The sequence below is a fragment of the Dicentrarchus labrax genome, unplaced genomic scaffold (assembly GCF_905237075.1).
Source record: "Dicentrarchus labrax unplaced genomic scaffold, dlabrax2021, whole genome shotgun sequence".
In the NCBI taxonomy this organism is placed as follows: domain Eukaryota; kingdom Metazoa; phylum Chordata; class Actinopteri; family Moronidae; genus Dicentrarchus; species Dicentrarchus labrax.
In genome coordinates, this window is record NW_026136721.1 from 4,347,275 (window position 1) to 4,372,387 (window position 25,113).

At 41.5% G+C, this 25,113-nt stretch overlaps 1 protein-coding gene across 6 annotated transcripts in view; it reads right to left on the bottom strand.

The window, feature by feature from the left end:
• The window catches only part of LOC127355472 (kin of IRRE-like protein 3), a 413,394-nt gene that overhangs the window by 191,394 nt on the left and 196,887 nt on the right, over nucleotides 1–25,113 (bottom strand). For all 6 annotated transcript variants that reach the window (XR_007881765.1, XR_007881766.1, XM_051386403.1 and 3 more), the window contains exons 4-6: nucleotides 24,713–24,870; nucleotides 17,982–18,132; nucleotides 5,418–5,523 (exon numbers count right to left, since the gene is read on the bottom strand). Coding sequence is in view for 4 of the 6 variants with exons in the window: in XM_051386403.1 (XP_051242363.1) it covers nucleotides 5,418–5,523; nucleotides 17,982–18,132; nucleotides 24,713–24,870 (415 nt within the window). In the remaining 2 variants the exon portion in view is untranslated. The remainder of the gene's footprint in view (nucleotides 1–5,417; nucleotides 5,524–17,981; nucleotides 18,133–24,712; nucleotides 24,871–25,113) is intronic.

Here is a 25,113-nt window from a genome sequence, read left to right on the forward strand (position 1 = left end):
TATCTTCAATAAAAACAAGTCTACAGACTACAGGGAGGAATTTGGCCATGTTTATTTGTGCTCAGTACATATTCTCCTAGGTGAAAGTCCTGTTCTTCTTTGACACGTCTATGGTAAATGGTAAATGGACCTGTACTTGTATAGCGCCTTTCTACTCTTCTGACCACTCAAAGCACTTTTACACTACGTGCCACATTCACCCTTTCACACACATTCACTCAGCGATGGCAAAGCTGATCGAACAGAAACTAACTCATTCATACACATTCACACACTGATGCACAGCATCAGGAGCAATTTGGGGTTCAGTATCTTGCTCAAGGATACTTCGACATGTGGCAGCAGGAGACGGGGATCGAACCAACAACTAGTCCTCTGAGCCACAGCCGCCACCCCAACTACTGACTACACAGAGAGTTTCTGCTGCGGAGCTGCTGCCAGCCCTATTTTGCCTTTGATAAATACAATACAATAAACTTAATGGATTCCATCCACTGAAACGTGGGAGAGTTTCTTGCTCTCAGACGCAGGCAGCGTGGACCAGTGATTAATCCCTGCCCCCTAAACCCTTTCTTATTTCCCTCACCCTTCTTTCCCATAATACCCCTTCATCCCTCAACCGCTTCCCCTCATCCCTTCATCCCTCCATCCCACGACCCTTTCCCCAATCCATTCACCCTCCCACAGAATACCACATCCTATGAGTATGAAACGTGTTGGTGAGAGACAAAGAGCATGGAAGAGCAGGAGGGATTGAGATCCCTCTCCTTTTGTGTGCTGAGGTTGAGGCCAAATATGTGTGTATGTGATCTTAGCTTAACGGTGCCCGTAAAAGGGCGTTAGTTGCATGCAAAGACGGTGTCTGTGTGAAGCATAACATTAAACTAACATCACCTTAGCACTGTCTTAGAGAATATAGTTACTATAGTAGCCTGCGTTAATCAAATCAACAACCCTATACAATAACCACAATAACCTGAATAAAACACATTAGTAACATTAACAGTAATTAATTATTGTTGTTGCTGTGCACCTGTCTGTCTCTCTCTCTCTCTCTCTTTCTCTCTCTCTCTCTCTCTGTCTCTCTCTCTCTCTCTCTCAGCCCAACTGGTCGAGACAGACGACCCCCCACCTAGAGCCGAAGGATCTGTCCTAGGTTTCAGCCTTTTAACAGGCAGTTTTTCCTTGCCCTTGTCGCCAAGTGCTTGCACATGGTGGTACTGTTGGGTCTCTGTAAATAATGTTATGAAGAGTTCAGTCTAGACCTGCTCTATTTGAAAAGTGTCCTAAGATAACTTCTGTTATGAATTGGCGCTATACAAATAAAATTGAATTGAATTGAATTGAAAATGTTACTAGAACATGAAAGTATAAAACGTGATACTTCCTGTTGCCACTGGGTGGCGCTCTCACTATTACTGAATATTATCACATAGATGTGTTCAGGGCGGGACTCTTAACAAACATGTGAAGTTTCATTGCAATCGGATCATGTACGCTGAAGTTATGACAAAATCCCTCTTTCATGGCGAAGGTTCAAAATTGGATGCCACAGGACGCAACGCCACGTGCACGCTGTTCGACGGAATGTCGTAAATATCTATCTATAATCTGAAGTTGATTTGATATATTCCCTAGGAGGAGTTTGTTCAAATACAACGTGTGCAAATTGCCAAAAATGGCCACCAAATCCAAAATGGCCGACTTCCTTTATAGTTTGAGGTATGGGTCCAAGAGGCTTTTCTGCTTCTTTTATCACGATACACATGCGTACAGATTTTCGTGTATGTTGGCCTTACGTGTCTTGGGGGCAGATTCGGGGGAGGCGAGGCTTAGCCATCTGGCGGCGCCCGTGCACGGGGACGATTACATACGTGAATTTTCGTAACGTTTGAATTTTGTGCAAATTTCCTTGACTTTTTGAGCATGTTGCAGCCGCCAAATATGCAGTAGAAGACGGAGAAAAATAATAATTCCTAGAGATACAAGAATTTAGTGAAGCTTGATGCAGCTACTGGCTGCCACGTCTGCATGTTGCCATGAAAGCAAAAAACACACCTCCCATGAGATTTCAGTGCCAGTCAACAGTCAAACAGGTTTTAGTACGTAAACAGTGTGACTTTGCACCCTTGTGTTCACATCAAATGGATGACAGGCCAAGCTTAACCAGCACAACTGAGTCTCTCATTAGATACAGATAAAGTGACAAATGAAGTGACCAGAGATGACAACTTTGCTTCAAAATAAAAAGCCCTCAACAGCAGCTATGGCAGCAGAAGCAGTCCACACCACAGTCACAGCTCACAATAGGAATACGAGGCATTTGATTTGCAAGCCACATTAACTCATTTCCTCTTGTCTGCTGTTCTGCCATTCCTTTCCGTCTCCGTCCTTTACAATTCAATTCATCTCTGGTTCCTTCTTCCCTCACCTTCCTTTACATTCATCTTCTGTTTCACTTTCTGTTCCACTATCCATCATTTTCATTTCTCTTCGCTTCCTTTGTGATGTTTTGAAAAACAAACAACAGGCAATAATGAGGCAGCTCACAGATTCATCCAGAGGTGTGGATGTCTGTGTGGGGTTGTTGAAATAAACTGTCAGCCCATGGCTGCCCCTCCCTCCTCCCTCCTGTCCTGTATCTCTCTGTCTGCTGCTGCTGTTTGCAGCTGGCAGGCACACACAGGTAGACCACAGGATTCATATCATAACGGTAAATGTTGTTATCTCTGTTATAGTGTATGTAAAATTGAACCATCTCTATTCAAAGTCATTTTGGAGTTCCTGGGATGCAAATTTGAAAAGAAAATTTAGTGGGAATTCTGTCTGAGCACACATTGCATAAACAAAAATAATTAGATTGGCTGCTCCACAGGCTCTTGATTCACCAACGGTCTCCAATTAATATTTAATAACTTTGTTTCTATTCTGCCTGGCAGCTGAACAGCTCTGCACGGCATCTCATTACATTATGTGACCTGTACAGTTCTTTGATTCTATTCACTCCGTAGGCGAGAGGACTGTAACCTACATACCTACAACGCTGGCTACAAGAATAGAATGTGTTTGCTCAACATCAGCCAGCCAACTATTAACCTAAATGCTAAGGATAAACACTTAGCGTACCTTGCTCGGACATGATTTAAGGATTATCAGGGCATATATATGTCCAAAATAAATATGTATGTATGAGACAGAAGTCTGTCTCTTCTGGGTCAATGTACTGAGTCTGCGGAGGACAGGACAGGAAATGAGGCACAGATACTGTATGTGTGATATGGAAAGTTTTGTGAAATTTTTCATCAATACTTATAATTATGTAATTTATCAAAAAGGTAAGTAGTAAATCGACCTGTACTTGTATAGCACCTTTCTAGTCAGTTCCAATTACTCAGTGCTTTTACACTACATGCCATGTTTGCCCTTTCACATAGCACATTCACTCAGTGATGCCCATCAAAGAGAAACTAACTCATGCACACACCAATGCACAGGAGTTCAGTATCTTGCTGAAGGATACTTTGATGTGCGGGGGGAGGAGCCAGGGATTGAACCAACAACCCTCTGCTTAGTGGACAACCGGCTCTGCCTCTGAGCCACAGGCACCCTCTTATATAGTGCTATCTAGTTTTCTGACCACTGAAAGCCATCACACTACATGCCACATTCACACACATTCATACACTGATGCCAAAGCCCATCACAAATAGAAACTAATTGATTCATACACCAGTGCACATTGGGAGCAAACAATTTGGAGTCACTCATTCCCGTTAATCAAACTCAACACAAATTAATTATTGAAATAATTTTAAAATAAAAAGTTTGAGTGCACTTAAATTTGTGCAGTATTTTAAGTATATATAATTCCAGTTTGTTCCATTGACTGATTTTCTTTAAGTTGGCTTTACATCCTTACACAAATGTAAGTCCCACTATAATGCTATATAGCTTAGGATTTATACAGAGTATAACTCAACACATGCCCAAATATGCATCCAAATCATTCTTAATGATGCCCCAAAGTGTAAAAATGTAATGCTAGTCACATCAGAATAAGGCTATTGTTATTAACTCAATTACAGAAGTAATAATTAGATTAGTTGATCCACAGAAAATTAATTTAGATAATTGATTAATTGTATAACATTTTCAAATAAAAATCAGTTCATGTCATTGTCAAATGTATAGATATGTATATTTTTCTTGTCTAAGAAGTAATTGGAATAATTAACAATTAAGTAATTGTTGCATACTTAAACTTTATTAACTTCTTATTTGTATTTGGGAAACTGAGATTATTGCTGCCCATAATGTGAATGTGAACCTGCTGTCACCTCTTTGTCTTTGCACACAGCACATACAGACTGAGTGACTACAGTCACATGGCGTTTTTTCTTTCGGTTAGCTGATGTTAATATAACTGATGTTGGAGTTCATGTTAATTTTAAAGCGCCCAATAAGGGAACAGCCGACTAACCAATAAGGGAACAGCCGACTAAACCATATTAAAAAGAGAATAACCATGAAAATATTTTAGCTCATACACATTTACATGTCAGGTCTCGGGGATTGAAAAGTGAAGTTGGCAAGAAAAACCTCTTCATTCGATCGGTGGAAAGAGTAATAGTAAATTTAAAGCCATGAAGATGAACAAAAATGAATTATATACAAATTAAATTGAATTGAATTGAATAATGCACACAAATGCAGAGAACACAAAAATGCATCAGACTATGATGTAGAAGTCGTAGTGCAAAATGTCTAAAATGCTTCCCATGACATTGACATTGAACAGAATCCAGTAGAGCTTTCAGATGAAAATGAAACTGCCCCAGAAGCAGGCAGTAGCACTGCGGGTCTGCACATCTACAATGTACAATCTGGCTGCCTTCTTCTGGAAAATGCAAACTATTCTCCTTCCCCAAATTGTTCCCGTCTTCCTGCAAGCAGCTACAGGTGCATCTGCTCCAGGAAGGCTTTCTAGTATGACAGGCATCATTATTTTAGTTAAACCAGCAATTAAAGTAGCTATTAAAATGTACATGATAGTGTATGTAAGGTATCACACAAATTGCACATGTATATAGGAAATTTGTTAGATTTTTCTTGGATATTGAACCAGCAGGTAACTTTACAATACAATATATTAATATATTATGTATAATTCAACAGTCCCTTTGAAATACCAGGGTAGTAAACTGTCTTGACCTCTTGAGTCACAATTGCTTGTTCAAGTGATTATTTTGTCAGCTCCCTGCTTTTTTTTTAAAATAACTGATTTTGTAAAGAAAAAGTAAGTAAGTTAATGTGAACCAACATGAGTGTGTCTGAGAAGGGACAGAGCAGAGGGTTTTTTTTCTTGTCTCTACACTCCAAACAAACCATTACAATAAAGTGGATATGATGAGGCTCACCTGTAGTAGATGATAGGTGGGTTGGCTTTGGCGGCGCAGTGGAATCTGACTAGGTTTCCCTCCAGAGCAGGCTGCGGCTCCATGGTGAGGTTGACAATGGGCAGGTCTGAGAGAGGGGAGAGATCATCGTTTCAACGTCATTAGTACCTAGTAAAGAGTTACAAATCTTACATGATTCTTATTTTCAGGTTTAGTTTACAGATATTCAAGATAAGATTACACTGAAGGCAAAAGTGTCTGCTAATCCTGTCATGGAAAAAAAAAATGTGTTGTAAAAAAATAAAGCAGCCTTTTGGCAACTTGGAATTTGGTTGGCTCAAAGATATAGGTAACAAACAGCTCTTCAATTCAATTCAATTCAATTTTATTTGTATAGCGCCAATTCATAACAGAAGTTATCTCAGGACACTTTTCAAATAGAGCAGGTCTAGACCAAACTCTTTAAAACATTAATTACAGAGACCCAACAGTACCACCATGAGCAAGCACTTGGCGACAAGGATCGACAAGAACCTGCGAGACGAGAAAGCACAAGAACTCCGGGGAAGAAGTGAAGTTAGTAACATGCATTAATGGGACATGAATGAGTGCAGAAAGAGAGAGAGAGAAAGAGAGGAGCTCAGTGCCCCATGGGAAATCTCCTGATAGTCTAGGCCTATAGCAGCATAACTAAGGGATGGTTCAGGACTCACCTGATCCAGCCCTAACCTAAGCTTTATCAAAGAGGAACGTCTTAAGCCTACTCTTAAATGTGGAGAGGGTGTCTGCCTCCCGAACCACAACTGGAAGCTGGTTCCACAGGAGAGGAGCTTGGTAACTGAAAGCTCTGGCTCCTGTTCTACTTTTAGAGACTATAGGAACCACAAGTAGCCCTGCATTCAGAGAACGTAGTGTTCTAGTGGGGTAATAGATATGAAGGGGCCTGATCCTGAAGAGCTTTGTAGATGAAGAGGAGGATTTTAAATTCTATTCTAAATTTTACAGGGAGCCAGTGCAGAGAAGCTAGTACAGGAGAGATTAGGGGCGGCTGTGGCTCAGAGGCAGAGCGGGTCGTTCCTTAATCGGAAGGTTGTGGGTTCGATCCCCAGCTCCTGGTGCCACGTGTCGAAGTATCCTTGAGCAAGATACTGAACCCCGAATTGCTCCCGATGCCGTGCGTCGGTGTGTGAATGTGTATGAATGTTAGTTTCTGTTCGATGGACTTTGCCATCAGTGTGTGAAAGGGTGAATGTGGCACGTAGTGTAAAAGCACTTTGAGTGGTCGGAAGACTAGAAAGGCGCTATACAAGTACAGGTCCATTTACCATGTGATCTTAGCGGCTGTGGCTCAGAGGCAGAGCGGATCGTTCCTTAATCAGAAGGTTGTGAGTTCGATCCCTGGCTCCTGGTGCCACATGTTGAAGTATCCTTGAGCAAGATACTGAACCCCAAATTGCTGTGTCATCGGTGTGTGAGTGTGTATGAATGTTAATTCATACATACTTGCAATTACGATCATATATTGATCATGAATGTAAACTGACTGACCTTTCAGATGTTGAATCAGAATTTGAATTTCATGTCGAAGCGTCCTTTAGCAAGATACTGAACCCTGAATTGCCCCTGATCGGTGTGTGATTTTGTATGAATGAGTTAGCTTCTGTTTGATGGGCTTTGCCATCACTGAGTGAATGTATGTGAAATGTGGCACATATAGACATAGATCTGGCTGTCATCTGCATAGCAGTGAAAAGTAATGCCATATTTCCTGAGAATGGAACCAAGTGGGAGTAGATAGAGAGAAAATAAAAGAGGGCCAAGCACAGAGCCCTGTGGGACCCCACATGAGAGAGGAGCGGTGGAGGACACAGAGTCATCAAGGCTGACACAGAAAGTCCGATGTTACAGGTAGGACCTGAACCATTCCAGTGCTGTGCCACTGATGCCCACCCACTGCTCCAGATGATCAATCAGGATTTCATGGTCCACTGTATCAAATGCTGCAGTCAAATCTAAAAGTACAAGGACAACACAGTGACCAGAGTCAGTAGCTAAAAAGATTTCATTAAAAACTCTTAGCGCTGATTCTGTGCTGTGCAATGTTTTAAAACCGGATTGGAAAATCTCAAGAATATTTTGTTCATTTAAAAAGTCCATGAGCTGGGAATAAACAATCTTTTATGTAGATTTTAGAGAAGGAAGGCAATTTATAGATAGGCCTGAAATTTGCCAAAACAGTTGGATCCAGCCCAGGTTTTTTTAATAAAGGCTGCACAACTGCATGTTTAAGATTTACAGGAACTACTCCAGCGGACAGACTGCTATTAATAACTGTGAGACAAGATGGCCCAACAGTGGGAAAAACCTCCTTAAAAAATCGGGGTGGGACAGTATCATCCGGAGAACCTTAGGGCTTCAAATGACCCACAATCTCCTGTACAAAAGGCAGGGTCACAGGCTCAAACGTGTCCAACACAGCAGAGCAGGGGACAAACACTGAAGGATCAGAAGCAGGAGGTGAAATAAGTGCTCTGGTAGAAGTGACTTTATCAATGAAGTAGTGAAGAAAGTTCTCACACACAGCAGGGGAGGCCTCAATTCCAGTCTGTGGTGCAGTTGATAACTTTAAACAACACACGAGGCTTACGACAGTTTAAAAGAACGATATCAGAAAAATATTTTCTTTTAGCCTCTTTCACAGTGGATTGGTAATGACGCCAGCAATCCCTCAGTATTTGAAAAGACACTTGCAATTTGTCCTTTTTTCACTTTCGCTCAGCTCTTCGACAATCCTGTCTGGCAGTGCAGGTTGGCTCTGATTTAGCTTTCTGCTGCCTGGTTTAATGGCAGTTTGACAGGTGTCGAGAAACCATGAGTTAAGAGCCTCTGTATCCTCACACACAGACTCTGGAATGACACAGTTCTGACTGAAAACTGTGTAACAGTGGAAGGGTTAATAACTCGACATCTGCGAGCAGCAGTGCGAGGTTTAACTGTGTGACAGCAAACAGCAGCTTCAAAAAGTACAGGCATATGATCCGAGAAAAAAGCGTCACAGACCTCCAGGTTAAGAACAGGCAAACCATAAGATAAAACAAGATCAATTGTGTGACCACGTTCATGTGTAGGCCCAAGTACATATTGCACGAGATTGAAAGAGTTAATGATGTTTAAAAAATCTCATGCCAAAGGGTTTTCAGGGCAACACACATGAATATTACAATGTCCAACAATAAGGACCCGGTCATATTTGGGCATAATAGCAGCCAAGAACACAGAAAAATCTGTTAAAAAGTCTCTGTTATATTTGGGAGGCCGGTAGACCACAGCACAATGCACTGTGTGAGAATGCCCCAGCTCAAAGAAACTGAGTTCAAAGCTGGTGAATGAGGATGACAACAATAATTGTTTACATTTAAAGTCACTCTTAAAAACAGTCGCAATTCCTCCTCCTCTGCCAGACTTCCGAGGAGAGTTAAAAAAGCAGAACAGCTGACAGGGAGGCCCGACACAGTGGCTGCAGGTTCCCCAGATTTACTCTGCGCCAGCGGAGACAAAGAGAGCAGGGTCCGTGAGGATGGAACATCACATCCGAGCCGGCCACCTGTACCAACCAGGCAGCGACAAGGTCCAGCGAACGTCGAGAGATACAAAGGCGAGGCCCCGCTCCATATCCACCTCTATTAGGACATACCAACCTGGCCCTCAGCCTCACCAGACAGCCACTATGCTTACCCAGGCGGGGGTGCCGTTTTCGCCAGGAGTGCGGCAGTGGTATGTCGGGATGTCCGATAGGAAAGGAGGCAGAGTTTTTTGTCCATTATAATCAAAGTTGACCATATTTTTGGCGGAGATTCTCAGATCTAGCAGCTTTGGCGATCATACACCAGCAGAGTGTTGACGGTATGTGCAACAAGTGTTACAAGCAACAGAAACACACACAACAGTCAGAGCAGCTGACGGCCCGCCTCACACACTGGCGCCATCTTGCCTCTTCCAACATTCAGAAACAGCACATCGAATCAGAGGCCGGCAGAAATCTGCACAGAATCTACTGTTCACAAATTTAGAGTACCCTATTACCCCACTAGAACACTGCTGAATGCAGGGCTACTTGTGGTTCCTATAGTCTCTAAAAGTAGAACAGGAGCCAGAGCCTTCAGTTACCAAGCTCCTTTCTTGTGGAACCAGCTTCCTCTCTCTTTCTGCACTCATTCATGCATGTTACTAACTTCACTTCTTCCCCGGAGTTCTTGTGCTTTCTCGTCTCGCAGGTTCTTGTCGATCCTGGTGGAGCCTCCTGCCATGGTCCTGCTAGATTGCCATTGCCAACACTGTTGTTGCTGTGCACCTGTCTGTCTGTCTGTCTCTCTCTCTCTCTCTCTCTCTCTCTCTCTCTCTCTCTCTCTCTCTCACCCCAACTGGTCGAGACAAACGACCACCCACCTAGAGCTGGAGGATCTGTCCTAGGTTTCTGCCTTTTAACAGGCAGTTTTTCCTTGCCCTTGTCGCCAAGTGCTTGCTCATGGTGGTACTGTTGGGTCTCTGTAATTAATGTTTTAAAGAGTTCGGTCTAGACCTGCTCTATTTGAAAAGTGTCCTGAGATAACTTCTGTTATGAATTGGCGCTATACAAATAAAATTGAATTGAAATTGAATTGAATTTTTTTGTGTTGTACTTGAACAAACTCCTCATAGGGGATTTGTCGGATTTACTTCAAAATTGGACAGTACAGTCAAAACATTTTGCTGACTGAATGCCGTGCAATTTGCGACTGTACGTTGAAGGGCGTGTCCGTGGCGTGCTGTCAAAGTTGGACATTTTGAATCAAATGTCAAACTGTGATGCCATTCCCGGCATTTCAGGGCTTCTATTTTAACTAACTTCTCCTACAGGTTTTATCAGCTCGACTTCAAATTCGGTCAGTACAGTCAAAAATTTTTGCTGATGAAATGCCATGCTATTTGTGACTGTATGTTGAAGGGTGTGTCCGTGGCGTGCTGTCAAGTTGGCCATTTTGAATTCCATGGTCTTGTATTTGAACAAATTTGTGACTGCATGTTAAACCGTGTGCCAGTGATGACTTGTCAAATTCAGCCGATTCTCCATAAAACAGTATTCATAACTTCAGTGTGCAATGTCCAGTCTCCAATAAAGTGTTTGATAAGAGTCTCGCCCTGAACATGTCTCCATGACAATATTCAGACACAGTGATAGCGGCACCTACTGGCAACAGGAAGTAACTAACTGTGTAACAGTGGAAGGGTTAATAACTCGACATCTGCGAGCAGCAGTGCGAGGTTTAACTGTGTGACAGCAAACAGCAGCTTCAAAAGTACAGGCATATGATCCGAGAAAAAGCGTCACAGACCTCCAGGTTAAGAACAGGCAAACCATAAGATAAAACAAGATCAATTGTGTGACCACGTTCATGTGTAGGCCCAAGTACATATTGCACGAGATTGAAAGAGTTAATGATGTTTAAAAATCTCATGCCAAAGGGTTTTCAGGGCAACACACATGAATATTACAATGTCCAACAATAAGGACCCGGTCATATTTGGGCATAATAGCAGCCAAGAACACAGAAAATCTGTTAAAAAGTCTCTGTTATATTTGGGAGGCCGGTAGACCACAGCACAATGCACTGTGTGAGAATGCCCCAGCTCAAAGAAACTGAGTTCAAAGCTGGTGAATGAGGATGACAACAATAATTGTTTACATTTAAAGTCACTCTTAAAAACAGTCGCATTCCTCCTCCTCTGCCAGACTTCCGAGGAGAGTTAAAAAGCAGAACAGCTGACAGGGAGGCCCGACACAGTGGCTGCAGGTTCCCCAGATTTACTCTGCGCCAGCGGAGACAAAGAGAGCAGGGTCCGTGAGGATGGAACATCACATCACATAGGGCGGCTGTGGCTCAGAGGCAGAGCAGGTCGTTCCTCAATCGGAAGGTTGTGGGTTCGATCCCCGGCTCCTGGTGCCACATGTCGAAGTATCCTTGAGCAAGATACTGAACCCCGATTGCTCCCGATGCCGTGCATCGGTGTGTGGTGTGTATGAATGTTAGTTTCTGTTCGATGGACTTTGCCATCACTGAGTGAATGTGTGTGAAGGGTGAATGTGGCACGTAGTGTAAAAGCGCTTTGAGTGGTGGAAGACTGAAGGCGCTATACAAGTCGGTCCATTTCCATTTACCAAGTAAGCGCTGCGTGGCGAATTTGAGCTGATTTACGTGAAATTATCATATTGTGGTCTGCACGTGTTACAACGGCACGTGACGCGGCCGCAGCACGCCCCAAATTGCGTGGAGTGCGAGGTCCCACCCAACGCTGCTTGCAGCTTTAATTTTATTATTGTTGTTGGTGGTGTACTGTTGCTGTTATTTGTTGTACTGGTATGTGGTACAAATCTTTATGGTGGTCAATATTTAATTGTACATAATTGTACATGTTATAAAACTATTGGAACTGTCTACAATCTGAAAAAAGAAAGGACACTAGCAGTCCGGGGAAGACAAATAGAAATAGCAATATTTACCATTTGCAACCTTTAGCCATGTGTTTTTGATCGTGTCCAAAAATCTGATGGATTTTCATGCTGGTGGGTTTGTTCACCTGCAGCAGCACTAATGTCATTAGCCTACAAGCACCAAGGCCACGGTGTCTGTTTAAGGATTGTTGTGTGCCAGGCGACACTTTAGATGAGGGGGCAATGTGATGATGTGTTCTGAACTGGCATATAATGCTCAGTAGACAACAGAGTTGAGTTTGACTCAAACTTTTAAAAATTGCATGACAAGTGAGTAAACCATCATGAAAAGGTGAGTAAACGCTAAGTTGTATAACATACATGGTTACATTTGAGAGTCCTGGTTCAGGTTTAATTGATAGGCTGTAAGCCTGCAGCCATACCCTCTCAACTCATGCCAATTACTCTTCATTTCTTTATTCAAAAAAATAAATATAAATAAAAAAACATGTCACATCATTTCCATATAAAGTCCTACCAGACATTATTAGACTACTATCTGACCAATACAGTAGTTCAAGCAATAAAACATCTGTGCTTAATGTTAATGTCTTCTGTGTTCTACTTCCTTTAGTCTCAAGACACAACGTGGTGTGTTTAGACAGCCTTCTCTAGCACAGTGTGTAATTTACTTTTGTCTGTAGCTTTCGTCAGCACAAATTGTGGTGCTGCACAGAGCCTAATAGAGAGCCAGAACAAAGAATGCAAAAAGTGGGACTGTCACAGAAATCAGACTCCTGGGAGAACAGTGTGATAAACCACACTCTGTTATTCCTGAGTGTGACTCTACTTTGGCGATGTTACATGTGAGTTCATTAGCATTTTTAGTATGTGTGGCTTTTTGTTGCCCATGGGGACCTTTGTGGACACACCACATCTGCATTTGGCTATTAATTATTAAAACATTTAATTAATTAATATTTAGCCCACACTCCTCTTTGTGCAATTACCTTCCAAGCATCTCCTTTTCCTACCCAGGGACAGAGTCCGCCTCTTGGCTCCTCTGTGCCCTGACTCCTACAGCTACATTGTAGGCAGAGAAACCTTAGGAAATTAAAAGCACTCTGCAAAATAACAAACTTTTTTAATTGCCAGACCTGATTATCACTGTGTTACTCTGGGTTCAGGATTAATTGTGATGCAATTCAGATTTAATTTACATAACACACAAATCTACCATACATATGTATTTGGTGTGGTACTCACTAGCTCTGACTAACTGTACTGCAGATAGAACTGCATAGAGATGCACTAGGTATGTAGATCAAAGGAATAATGTCACATTTTGGGAATAACAGCTGTTACCTTACCCAGGACGTAAACTGAGGATTGATATCGTTTTCTGCAGGTTGAATAGAGATTGGTCCAGGATAATTTTAGCCTAGCTTAGCACAAAGACTGAAGGGGAATTTGCTAGCTTTCACCAAAAGCAAAAATGTATTTCAACAACTCCAACTTTTCTTTTTATTTAGGTTTTTTTTTACCACATTGTGCCAACTGGCACCTTGAGGACCTCTGAGGTGCTTCTTGTAGTTATTATGCCCAGCAGCATTTGTTTGTCACAAGGCAGCAAGAAAGAGGACTCAAATGCAACCAAGGACAAGGCAAGGACAACCAGGCAGGCAGGAACAATTCAGGTTCAGGTTTCAGGATACAGAGGCTGGGAAGCAAAGGCATTAAGCAACATTTCCAATCTGGCCAGGAGCAGGTGGAGATGGGCTGGCATAAACATTGAGGGGGGTAACTTATGGAGAGAATTCTGTTCCTTTATTATTCAATCAAATAGAATAGATTTGAAACCAAAAAAGAGATTTGAGAGCAAAAAAGAGTAAGTGGCAATCAAAAAAAATTTTTTTGAGATCGAAACAGAACAGGTTGCAATTGAAAAAAAAATATGAGAGAACATATTTCTTCAACTTCAATCAAAACTAATGTTTGTAAGTAAAAACATGCGACCATTTTGCGTCCTCTTTGCTTGCAAGTTCTAAAGTTTTGTTTGCAAATTCAAAAGTTTTGCTTGCAAATTCAACTGCACTTGATGGGCGGGGTCTATGCTGGTGGACGAGAGAAGAGTTTCTATTGGTTGGTTTGACTGGCTACGTCTTTCGCATTACACCCACTTCTCCCTGTGCTGTGCTGCTTGGAGGTAGTCTGTTGCTCTTGAAACGTTTCCTATAAGTAATGAATTGCGCTATATATCGTTGGCTACAGCCTGCCGTACGTTCACCACAACAACAACAACAACACAAGTAATGAATTATAATGCCCTGCTGCTGCTAGCACACTGATTAGCAGCAACATGGTTGTCTGTGTTAGTAATGGCCTGAGCAGAGTAGCCTAATGAGTGAGTGAATTACAGGGAGGCGTATTCAACGTAGGGCTGTGATTTAAACATTTAGTGTTGCATGGTACTGGCGGTGCCAAAACGTCACGGTTCCTACACAACAGTACTACCGTGGATTACTAAACTACCGCTGAACCATCAAGTGCAGTTGAATTTGCAAGCAAAACTTTTGAATTTACAAGCAAAGCTTTAGAACTTGCAAGCAAAGAGGACGCAATTGGTCGTATGTTTTTACTTACAAACATTAGTTTTGATTGAAGTTGAAGAAATATGTTCTCTCATATTTTTTTTTCAATTGCAACCTGTTCTGTTTCGATCTCAAAAAAATTTTTTTGATTGCCACTTACTCTTTTTTGCTCTCAAATCTCTTTTTTGGTTTCAAATCTATTCTATTTGATTGAATAATAAAGGAACAGAATTCTCTCCATAGTAACTGGGAATGAAGAACGGGTGAGCAGGTGAATATAGGAATCAGGTGACTTGGGCCAGTGGTAAAGTCTGAGGGCATTTGGTGGATGGATGGAGAGTGGCAAGTCTAGAGAGTTCCTAAGGAATGCATGGGCCTGGGGAGAGTAAAAAGTGTGTGGAGACAGCGGCAGAAGGACAGAAAAACAACTGAGCAGCCGGAGGCTGTAAGCTAACTGCTGATATGGTAAGAGCTCATTTCTCATTTATACACTTGAGTATAACTAGGACGGACAGTTCACCCCAAAATCAAAACAGATTTTTCCGTTTGTAGTGCTATTTATCCATCTAGATTGTTTTGGTGTGAGTGGCTGAGTTTTGGAGGTATTGGCTCTACGGCCTATAACTCCAGATGATACACTTAAAAATAAATTTGAAACACACAACAGCAGTGTTTCTTTCCAGAAATCCTGACCCAGTTATAGAAGATAATCAGCTGAGCTGATGCATTTGTTAGCTTAATGGTGCTATGTGAGCTTGCAGTAACAATAATATTCTAACTAATATCTGCAAACTGCTAGTTCCCTTCTGCACAGTGATATGGTTGGCGTTGTTGTAGTTAACAAAAAGGTCTGTGGACTATGTTGAGTAACTGGGTCACTGGAGACATTGCTGTTGAGTTTTTCAAATGTATTTTTCTGGCACCTTGAGCACCACAAGCCAAGTCTATGTGTTACATTAATACACATATAGTTTAAGAAACTCAATTCTTCACTACTCTTTGATGTTTGAAAGGTAAGTTGTTTAAGCAATGTGTTAAAGATGTGATGACAAAACAAGGTTGATTTAGCTTAGTTTTAGCTTAAATTCAAAAAAAGCAAAAACACAATTTTTGATTAATTAATGAAGCTGAAAAATATCAGTGGTGTTTGTTTGTTTATATGATGTAGTGTTTGTGTCAATAGCAGAGGAACAGGGAAGAAGCTGCTGCATTTGCCCAGCATGTCTGCACTACAGCAGAAATATCAATGTCAACACATTAGACACTGTCATAATATGCTGATTCACACTTATAGCCCAGGTAAACAGTGGTCGTCATCCCAGGGGCCGGAGCCCCACACTAACCATGTGTGTTTTCCTGTCCTCTGCCTGCTGCACTGGAAGTGTAGGGTACAGAGTAGAGGACATTTGCGGGGAATCCTGTATATCACAAGATTCATGTGGGATCCCTTTGGGATGAGTGTCAATTTCAATATTCATCATCATCAACAATAGGACTTTACATGAATCATAATCCCAATAGTCAGTTTTTATACATTATTTATATACTATTTTGAACACAATAGTCGTTGTCTTCTGTTAGTTGCAACCACCTGAACAGTGCATGACGTGTGTGGACTGTGGGTTGACGACACAAAGTAGTAAGTAAGAAAAGGATGGCTAGAACATCAAATCAAAATCATTACATTGCCTAAAGACTACCCCACTAAAGAAACACAACAACACAACAACATGGTAATAGGATGGGACATGGAATTGGGACGGCAGAAAAATTAAACACCCTTGTGTCACCCCCTACTACAGAGAGTTGGCTACGGAGTGGTTATCTGAGACAGCAGCAGCTGCTTCCCATCAATATTAAGGGCCAGTGGTTATCACTGGCTGCCCCCAGTGGTGAGGTGCTGTGCTTTCGAACACCCCAAGGAGTCTCTGTAGCCTCTCCACTTTGACAGCACCATCATCACTTATTCATCCAGCACCTGTTACCCCCTTCTCCTAACCCCGACTGCCGAACAGTGGAACTCATAAACTCATGGCTGCCTTTCCAGATTTGCTGAATTGCCTCTTTGTATTTACCTCCAATGTTCCACCTCGCCTATATAGCACAACCTTACCTCACAGATATACAGTATGGGCATGTTAAATGGAACAAAGAGAGGAGGCTGGTAGCACATTCAAATCTGAGGGAAAGAAATTTTTCAGATTAAAGGCTGAAAACATGACTGACTGGATCTGACTTTAAAGGGCTAAGCCACAATTGTTAAAATCAAGTGGATCAGGATAATCACAATGCACTATTTAGCAAACCCCAACCCTAACCATTAATCCTAACCCTAACCTTCCTAACCCTTAATTATCTGTTTTGGTTTTAATGTTTTCAGCTTTATCGCTGAAACATATTATAACCACAGTAGGTGGTGCTGTCACCCCAGAGGAGAGAGCCGGGATAAGAGCTTGGACTTGGGTGCGCCTGGCCGGACTAGATGAAATGGGAAATCAGACTGTGTAGAGGTCTGCTCCATCAACATCTCTGATAAATCACTCGACAGTCGAGCCGTGTTCCAAGCTGACAGAGTGCAGGATGAGAGGAGGTGGATGTATATATTATTTTATTTGATATCATGAATTTATTTTATTCCATGAAGGAACTTCAAACTTTCATTTTGTTGTACAACCTTGTGTTGAATAATAATAATCATTGATCCTTGATTACTCCAAATACCCCTCACTTTACTGTAGAGGCTGACTAAATTAGATTGGATTGTTTCTTGAACATAGGCACATTTCAGTGACTCTGGAGATGTGGAGCACCTTCAGTTGATGCCAGAGAGCTCTATTACCAGAACTACAGCTCTAATTCAGGACCGCCCAAATGCACCACTTGTATCAAACACTGGACCACTAGTATCAAACATTTGATTTTCAACTCCTGTCTTTCAATGGAACAAAACGATTAAGGGCCTTTCTTACAATAAGCACAAGAACCATTAATCAGTTAGCTCACGCATTTCAGTCTCTCCAAGCTTTATCAACTCTTTTGGATGACAAAATTAAAGCGGAAAAAGAATGCATGGGGAGGAAGAATAGATCTGTTAAGAGAAATGAACCTCTAAATAACATTTTCTACTTTATTAGTCATGCTTTGAAGGAGCAGTGAGAATTGCAAAAGCCTCCTATTCCAAATCGTTTCTGTGATCAAATATCATATAATATCATGTGACAACTTAATTATACACATGTTTGGACGACACTATGAAGGGGTAGAGCAAACACACATCGTTTTTATTAAATTGTACACCATGTCATTGGCTAAGAATTAAACATCTGTAATCTAAATAATTATCTATGCCATTGTGTTGCCGTGCTTTCCCCCATTTCCCTGCAGATTTTACTGTAAAGTGACAGATTTTAATGTAAACTGACACTTTCCTATTTTAAAACATCACAAATGAGGGCAGTCACAATATCCTTTTGTCATAAAATGTGTAAGGCACAATATGAGAATATATTTGATCTTTTTACTTACGCTGTATGTCGATTGTTACAGTGGCATCTTTTCCGTTGGGGACTGCTTTGTTTGAAGCTCGACAGGTGATCTGCTGACCTGACTCAATGTCGGAAGGAGATAGGTAGAGTGTGCTGACTGTGCTCTCCCTCTTACCATCCCGCAGCAAGGTCTGAGGAATCAAGGACAAAGGAGATGGAAATAAACACTTACAATGGCAATGGTCTGCTCAACCCTGGGTTCATGGGACTTAAAGAAATTTTACTTTATTTATTTATTTATTTAGGGACCAGTCTGGGTAACAGTTTTCCCAGAGTGGATGTTGGGGCCAGTTTTAAATATTTGGATAAATTATTCATTTTCAGCAGAAACCTGAGTAGTTTGCAAAGGTGACCAAACATTCATACCTGAGAGCTGCCCACTGAAAACACAGTTCTTCATTGCTGGCCTAAGAACAGCTTTATAGTGAAGTGAGTCTTTGCTTTCCAGCTCATTGGCAAATATGTATTTTGAACACATTTACTTCACTTACAGGTTCTCATTTACTGAATCCTCTCAAGGCTACTGAGCAGGCTGTGCATATTATAATCAAAAATATACAAAGTGGAGACTCCATTTAGTCATTAAATCCACTTCAAAGCAAGGCAGTGGTAAAAGGTTGTCACAAGAGCCAGGAAGAAACCACACAAACCCACAGGCTGTTTTATGTCTAAATAGTTTAATGCAACATAGAACTGACTGGTCAACAATTTTAACTTCAAATCTAATTTAACTTAGTTTTTTGTACTTCAAAGTATCTTTTATTTAGCTATGTCTAAAAAAAATATTTATTAACCACAAATATGCTCCCTTTAGGCAACAACATTATTAGGAATCACTCCATTAACTTTCACTGTTATGCAGATGATATGCAGTTATATCTATCGATCAAGCCCGATGAAATTAATCAATTATCTAAATTACAAACATGTCTTAAGGACATAAAATCCTGGATGAGCTGCAATTTTCTGATGTTAAACTCAGAAAAAAACGAAATTCTTGTTCTTGGCCCCAAAAACCTTAGAGACTCACTGTCTAAAGATATAGTTACTCTAGATGGCATTACCTTGGCCTCTAGCACCACTGTCAGGAATCTTGGAGTTATCTTTGTCTTTTAACTCCCACATGAAGCAGACCTCTAGGACTGCCTTCTTTCATTTACGTAATATTAGAAAAATTAGACACATCCTATCACAGACAGATGCAGAAAAACTAATCCATGCATTTGTTACTTCAAGGCTGGATTACTGCAACTCTTTATTATCCGTTTGCCCCAATAAGTCCATTAAAACGCTCCAATTAATTCAGAACGCTGCAGCACGAGTACTGACAAAAGAGATCACATCTCTCCTGTACTAGCTTCTCTGCACTGGCTCCCTGTAAAATGTAAAATAGAATTTAAAATCCTCCTCCTCACCTATAAAGCTCTTCATGGTCAGACCCCTTCATATCTTAAAGAGCTCATAGTAAACTATTACCCCTCTAGAACACTACGTTCTCTGAATTCTGGGCTACTTGTGGTTCCTATAGTCTCTAAAAGTAGAACAGGAGCCAGAGCCTTCAGTTCCCAAGCTCCTCTCCTATGGAATCAGCTTCCAGTTGTGACTGGGAGGCAGACACCCTCTCCACATTCAAGAGTAGGCTTAAGACATTCCTCTTTGATAAAGCTTATAGTTAGGGCGGGATCAGGTGAGTCCTGAACCATCCCTTAGTTATGCTGCTATAGGCCTAGACTATCAGGAGATTTACCATGGGGCACTGAGCTCCTCTCTTTCTCTCTCTCTCTTTCTGCACTCATTCATGTCCCATTAATGCATGTTACTAACTTTACTTCTTCTCCGGAGTTCTTGTGCTTTCTCGTCTCGCAGGTTCTTATCGATCCTGGTGGAGCCTCCTGCCATGGTCCTGCTAGATTGCCATTGCCAATACTGTTGTTGCTGTGCACCTGTCTGTCTGTCGGTGTCTCTGTCTCTCTCTCTCTCTCTCTCTCACCCCAACTGGTTGAGGCAGACGACCACCCACCTAGAGCCGAAGGATCTGTCCTAGGTTTCTGTCTTTTAACAGGCAGTTTTTCCTTGCCCTTGTCGCCAAGTGAGATAACTTCTGTTATGAATTGGCGCTCTACAAATAAAGTTGAATTGAACTGAATTGAAAGGGTTAGTGTTCAAGACTCACAATTGCATTACTTTTGAAAATGTTTTGTGTCATTTACAAGAGCTAAACTGATACAACTAGAACTGCAAGAAAGGACACAGGGTGTTATGAAATGGGATCAGAATGTCTTTTAGGGTTGAATTGAGATTTTCTTTTTGGTGCTTAAAGTACACAATCACACAAAAAAATAAAAAGATAAATATATAAATCACACAAGAATAAAGTACTTGTTTAAAAAATTATATAGATAAAGATAAGAATGATAAGAAAAGATAGGAAAACTGTACAGAAGATGGGACTGCATTAATGTAATGCATATATGCAGGGTGGGTATGAAAGTCAGTGACAGTGGGGGGTCCGGGCCTTGTTAATGAGGCCAACTGCAGACGGGAAGAAACTGTTTTTGTGGCGAGAGGTTTTGGTCCTGATGGACCGTAGCCTCCTGCCAGAGGGGAGAGGTTCAAAGAGTTTGTGGCCGGGGTGGGAGGGGTCAGCCACAATCTTGCCTGCACGCCTCAGGGTCCTAGAGACGTACAGGTCCTGGAGGGATGGCAGGTTGCAGCCGATCACCTTCTCAGCGGAACGAATGATGCGCTGCAGTCTGCCCTAGTCCTTGGCAGTGGCAGCAGCGTACCAGATGGTGATGGATGAGGTGAGGATGGACTCGATGATGGCAGTGTAGAAGTGCACCATCATAGTCTTTGGCAGGTTGAACTTCCCCAGCTGCCACCGGAAGTGCATCCTCTGCTGGGCTTTCTTGGTGAGGGAGCTGATGTTCAGTCATCCGCAAACTTCAGTAGTCTGATGGACTGGTGACTGGAGGTGCAGCTGTTGGTGTACAGGGAGAAGAGTAGAGGAGATAGAACGCAGCCTTGGGGGGAACCGGAGCTGATGGTCTGGGAGACATTTTTCCCCAGCTTCACATGCTGTTTCCTTTCAGACAGGAAGTCTGTGATCCACCTGCAGGTGGAGTCAGGCACAGTGAGCTGAGAGAGCTTGTCCCTGCAGAGTTGGGATGATGGTGTTAAACGCAGAGCTGAAGTCCACAAACAGGATCCTGGCATACGTTCCTGGTGAGTCCAGATGCTGGAGGGTGAAGTGCAGGGCCATGTTAACTGCATCATCTACAGACCTGTTGGCTCTGTAGGCGAACTGCAGGGGGTCCAGGAGTGGGTCCGTTATGGCTTTCAGGTGAGAAAGCACAAGACGCTCAAAAGACTTCATCCAAATGGACAAATGTCCATTTGTCTATTGGTTATGAAATTGTAGTGTCATGGTTAGAGAAAAGTTTGCAAATCTGTGAGAGTAATTTTTGGTTTGAAATTAACTTAGTTAATGGTTACTCCTCTCCGTTTCCATACAGGGAAGTTGATGGGTTTGTTATTGATCTTGGGGTGGATGATGGGGTTATGCCAGAAAAGAGTAAGAGTAGAGGTGATAGTTAGAGGTTAAGTATTTCATTTGCTTTCCACCAGGCAGTGAGAGTGGTATTTAAAGTGTTAAATTTGAAGCATCTATGAGATTGATTGATTTGTCTATAAATGCAATATGCTGAATGGGGAGATCCTTACAGATGGTCTGTTCAATATTGAGCCATGCAGAATTGAGAAGAGATTATTTGTCCAGTTCCAATATACTGAAGCTGGTGAGAGAAGAAGTAGTGGTCAAAATTTCGAGTACGCCATATTGTTTGGGTATTTGAAGTGTGGTTAATTTGATCCTGGGCATTTTGCCTTTCCAGTAAAATGTATTACTGCTGGATTTAAAGAGGAGAACCGGCCCAGGGGAGAGTTAACAGTGAAAAACTGTGTGAAACATTAGTAAAATAATAACCAGTGTAAGTAACATTTATCTGTAACGCAGTAATGTAACGCATTACTGTTGATAACGTCAGTAATCACATTATATACTCAATACATATAGTTTAAATCACTATAGATCAGACAGATAGATAGGCTTGTAGCCGCATATATTGTGGAGTAAATGTTGCCTGTTTCCACGGTGGAATCGACGTCTTTCCGAAACATACTGAGCAAAATAAACATAATGCGGAGTGGACGCCCGTCATCAGACAGGAAAACCTTTACAAGCTACCTGGACCAGTGTTATGTCAAGATGGAAACTGAGCTAAAGAAAACATTGAATATTTGAATAGATCTTTATTGTCATTGTCACAGGTACAACGAAATTTAAAGTGCTCTCCGGTCAGTGCTTAATTTAGCATAAATTAAAAAAATAATGAATAATTAATTTAAGTGCTAGTGTTAATAAAATAAAAACATATACCATAATTAGCAGCATACATAGACACACATAGTCATACACACCCAGTCATTGCATATTATTTTTTTGCAGCATTGAGGGTAGTTACTGCAGTTGGATAAAAACTGTGTTTGAGTCTATTTGTCCTTGCTTTAAATGATCGGTACCGCCTGCCTGAATGCAGTATTTTGTGTGATGTTATTCCCCCTGAGTATTCTCAGGAAGTACAGTCTCTGCTGGGCCTTTTTCAACAGCTCAGAGGTGTTCACACTCCAGAAAAGATCCTCCTGGATATGGACTCCCAGGAAGTGGAAGTCTGCCACCCTCTCCACACAGTCCCCGCTGATGATTAATGGTGGGATCTCGGTTTTATTTCTCCTGTAGTCTATCATGAGTTCTTTGGTCTTTGAGGTGTTGAGGAGCAGGTCGTTGTCCCTGCACCATGTTGACAGCCGCTCCACCTCATCTCATATGCAGAAAGTCTAGTCGGGGGTCTGTGATGTCCTTAAGATGGATTAGCCTGTAGTCACTGAATCCTGTCATAGAGGGTTTCTTGCAGACCTGGATTGCTAAACCTCATTTTCATTGCATGGTTCAGACTGCTTCACTTGAATTTACTCCCTTTTAGTACCAGGTACTTTTCTCATTTTGGTTTGCCACTGCAGATAGTACCCCCTCAATGTAGGCAATATTCTTAGATGATTGGCGTAGAGAAGCTGTATGAAACTGTTGTGAGATCATCTTCAGTGTGATACAAACACAAGAGGATGCAGGATGTCCTATGTGGTCAGCAGTGTTTTAACTCCTTTTAGTATTCGTTTGCTTGGAATCTTGACCAAAGTGATACCAAAAAGGTACCAGGTACCATTGTTAGCTAGTTCCTGAGCAGGCACCTGGAATGTTAACGTTTGCAATCATTGTATGAATGTGTGTAAATTGCTTTGAGTAGTTGGAAGGCTAAAAAGGCTTCATATAAGGGCAGTTCATGTACCATTTCCCAGAACACTGCACAAATAGATTGAATCATCAGTTTATCAATCAATTTTAGGGTGATTGTGTTAAATGTAAAACGATCTTTGAGACAAATTATTAATGAATATTAATATCCTAGTTGATTAAAGCAAAATGCAGGGCAGGAATTATACCATGGCAAGATTTTTCCCACAAATATATTTGTAACCAGAGACATTCAGAAAGTTAATGTTGTTGCATCTTTGGTATAACGTTAACAGAGGGCTAATATCAATACTTTAGTCTGCCATAAAGTGTGTAGATGAGCTCAAGTTGCAAGATAATAGTTACTGTATGTTGTTTGTGCTGTCACAGAAAAGAAATACAAAGTTGTTGTTTATGTAACGCTACTTTTGTGTCTTTTTGTACTCTTCACAGCAGACTGTGAAAAACCAACGTTAGCTAGCGAGAAGTCAGGAGAAGGACAATTAAAACAGCATAAAACTGGACTTCCCCCAAATACTTTCCGGAGCTGGAAGCCAAGTCAAACAAGTGTTCATCAAATGTTTTCTTTGAGTTTCTTTATGCAACGATAAAAACAAAACAAAATGACTGCTAGCAGCCTACTGGCTAATGCATCACACACTCAGGTCACCTACAAGCCTGCCTATTCTATATGATGTTGTTGGATTGTTGGATGCATTTTGAGCCAACTTTTATCTATACCATATATATTTGTTATGTAGTTTTGGTGTCCTACATTTTGCCCACAAGGCCCCAACAAATTTGTATGTAAAAAAAGTATTTAATTCCTCGCCTGAAAATGTATCAGTATGTAGCCAGTATGCTGAGTGAATATTCCACCAGTTATATAAACTGCAGATCTCTGATTTCTTTCAAGCAAGGAAGAGGAAGCTTTTTTTAAACTCTGCCACTGGTCTGAAATTAGCAAGGTCTTTAACCTCATGCTTTTTCATGGGCAAAAGTACCCATGTTTCTGAAAAGTCATCACTGGTAAACTAGCTCTAAAACTTCTCCTCTATTACAACACCCGTTTATCATTCTGTGACTCTCCGTCTGTCCTTAATGCAACAGAATGCCATTCCAGTTTATACACATATTGAATAGATTGCTTTGTGTTGGATATAAATTCTAACATTTAAACCAAAAGCACTGTGTATTTCATAGATCAAGAGATCATTCAATTTAGGTTAAGCCAACATAAACATTTGAAATTAAAACTGATAAAAAACTGATCTGCCAGCCTATCTTCACAGGACACCTACTGATACTGGTGGTACCACAAAGCCATAAAACCTCAGCAGAAGGCTGGTCTTATGACATACCTTCGAGTACATGGCTCCACTTAGGACTAGACCGTTGCGGATCCAGATGATGGCTGCAGCAGGTTTGGCGTTGTCTGCATGACATGTCAGGTTGAGGTGGTCAGCAGCTCGTAAACTCACCACCGGAGCCCCCACTATCACTGGATCATCAGGAGGAACTGTGGATGGACAGTCAGATGTTAGATCCAGATATATTTAAGGATTTTTGTTCAAATGAAATACAGCATAAATGCGGTAAAACTAAAACCAAGACATTGATATGCCAACAAGCGCATGCTCGGGGTGCACAAGGCTTTTTAAGAAATCATTCTCCAGGACATTTTCCAGTAGTTGTTTTGACAATACAGAACAGCACTGGCTCACTCTCTCACAATGGTGGTCTGCATTTATGGGACACTGCA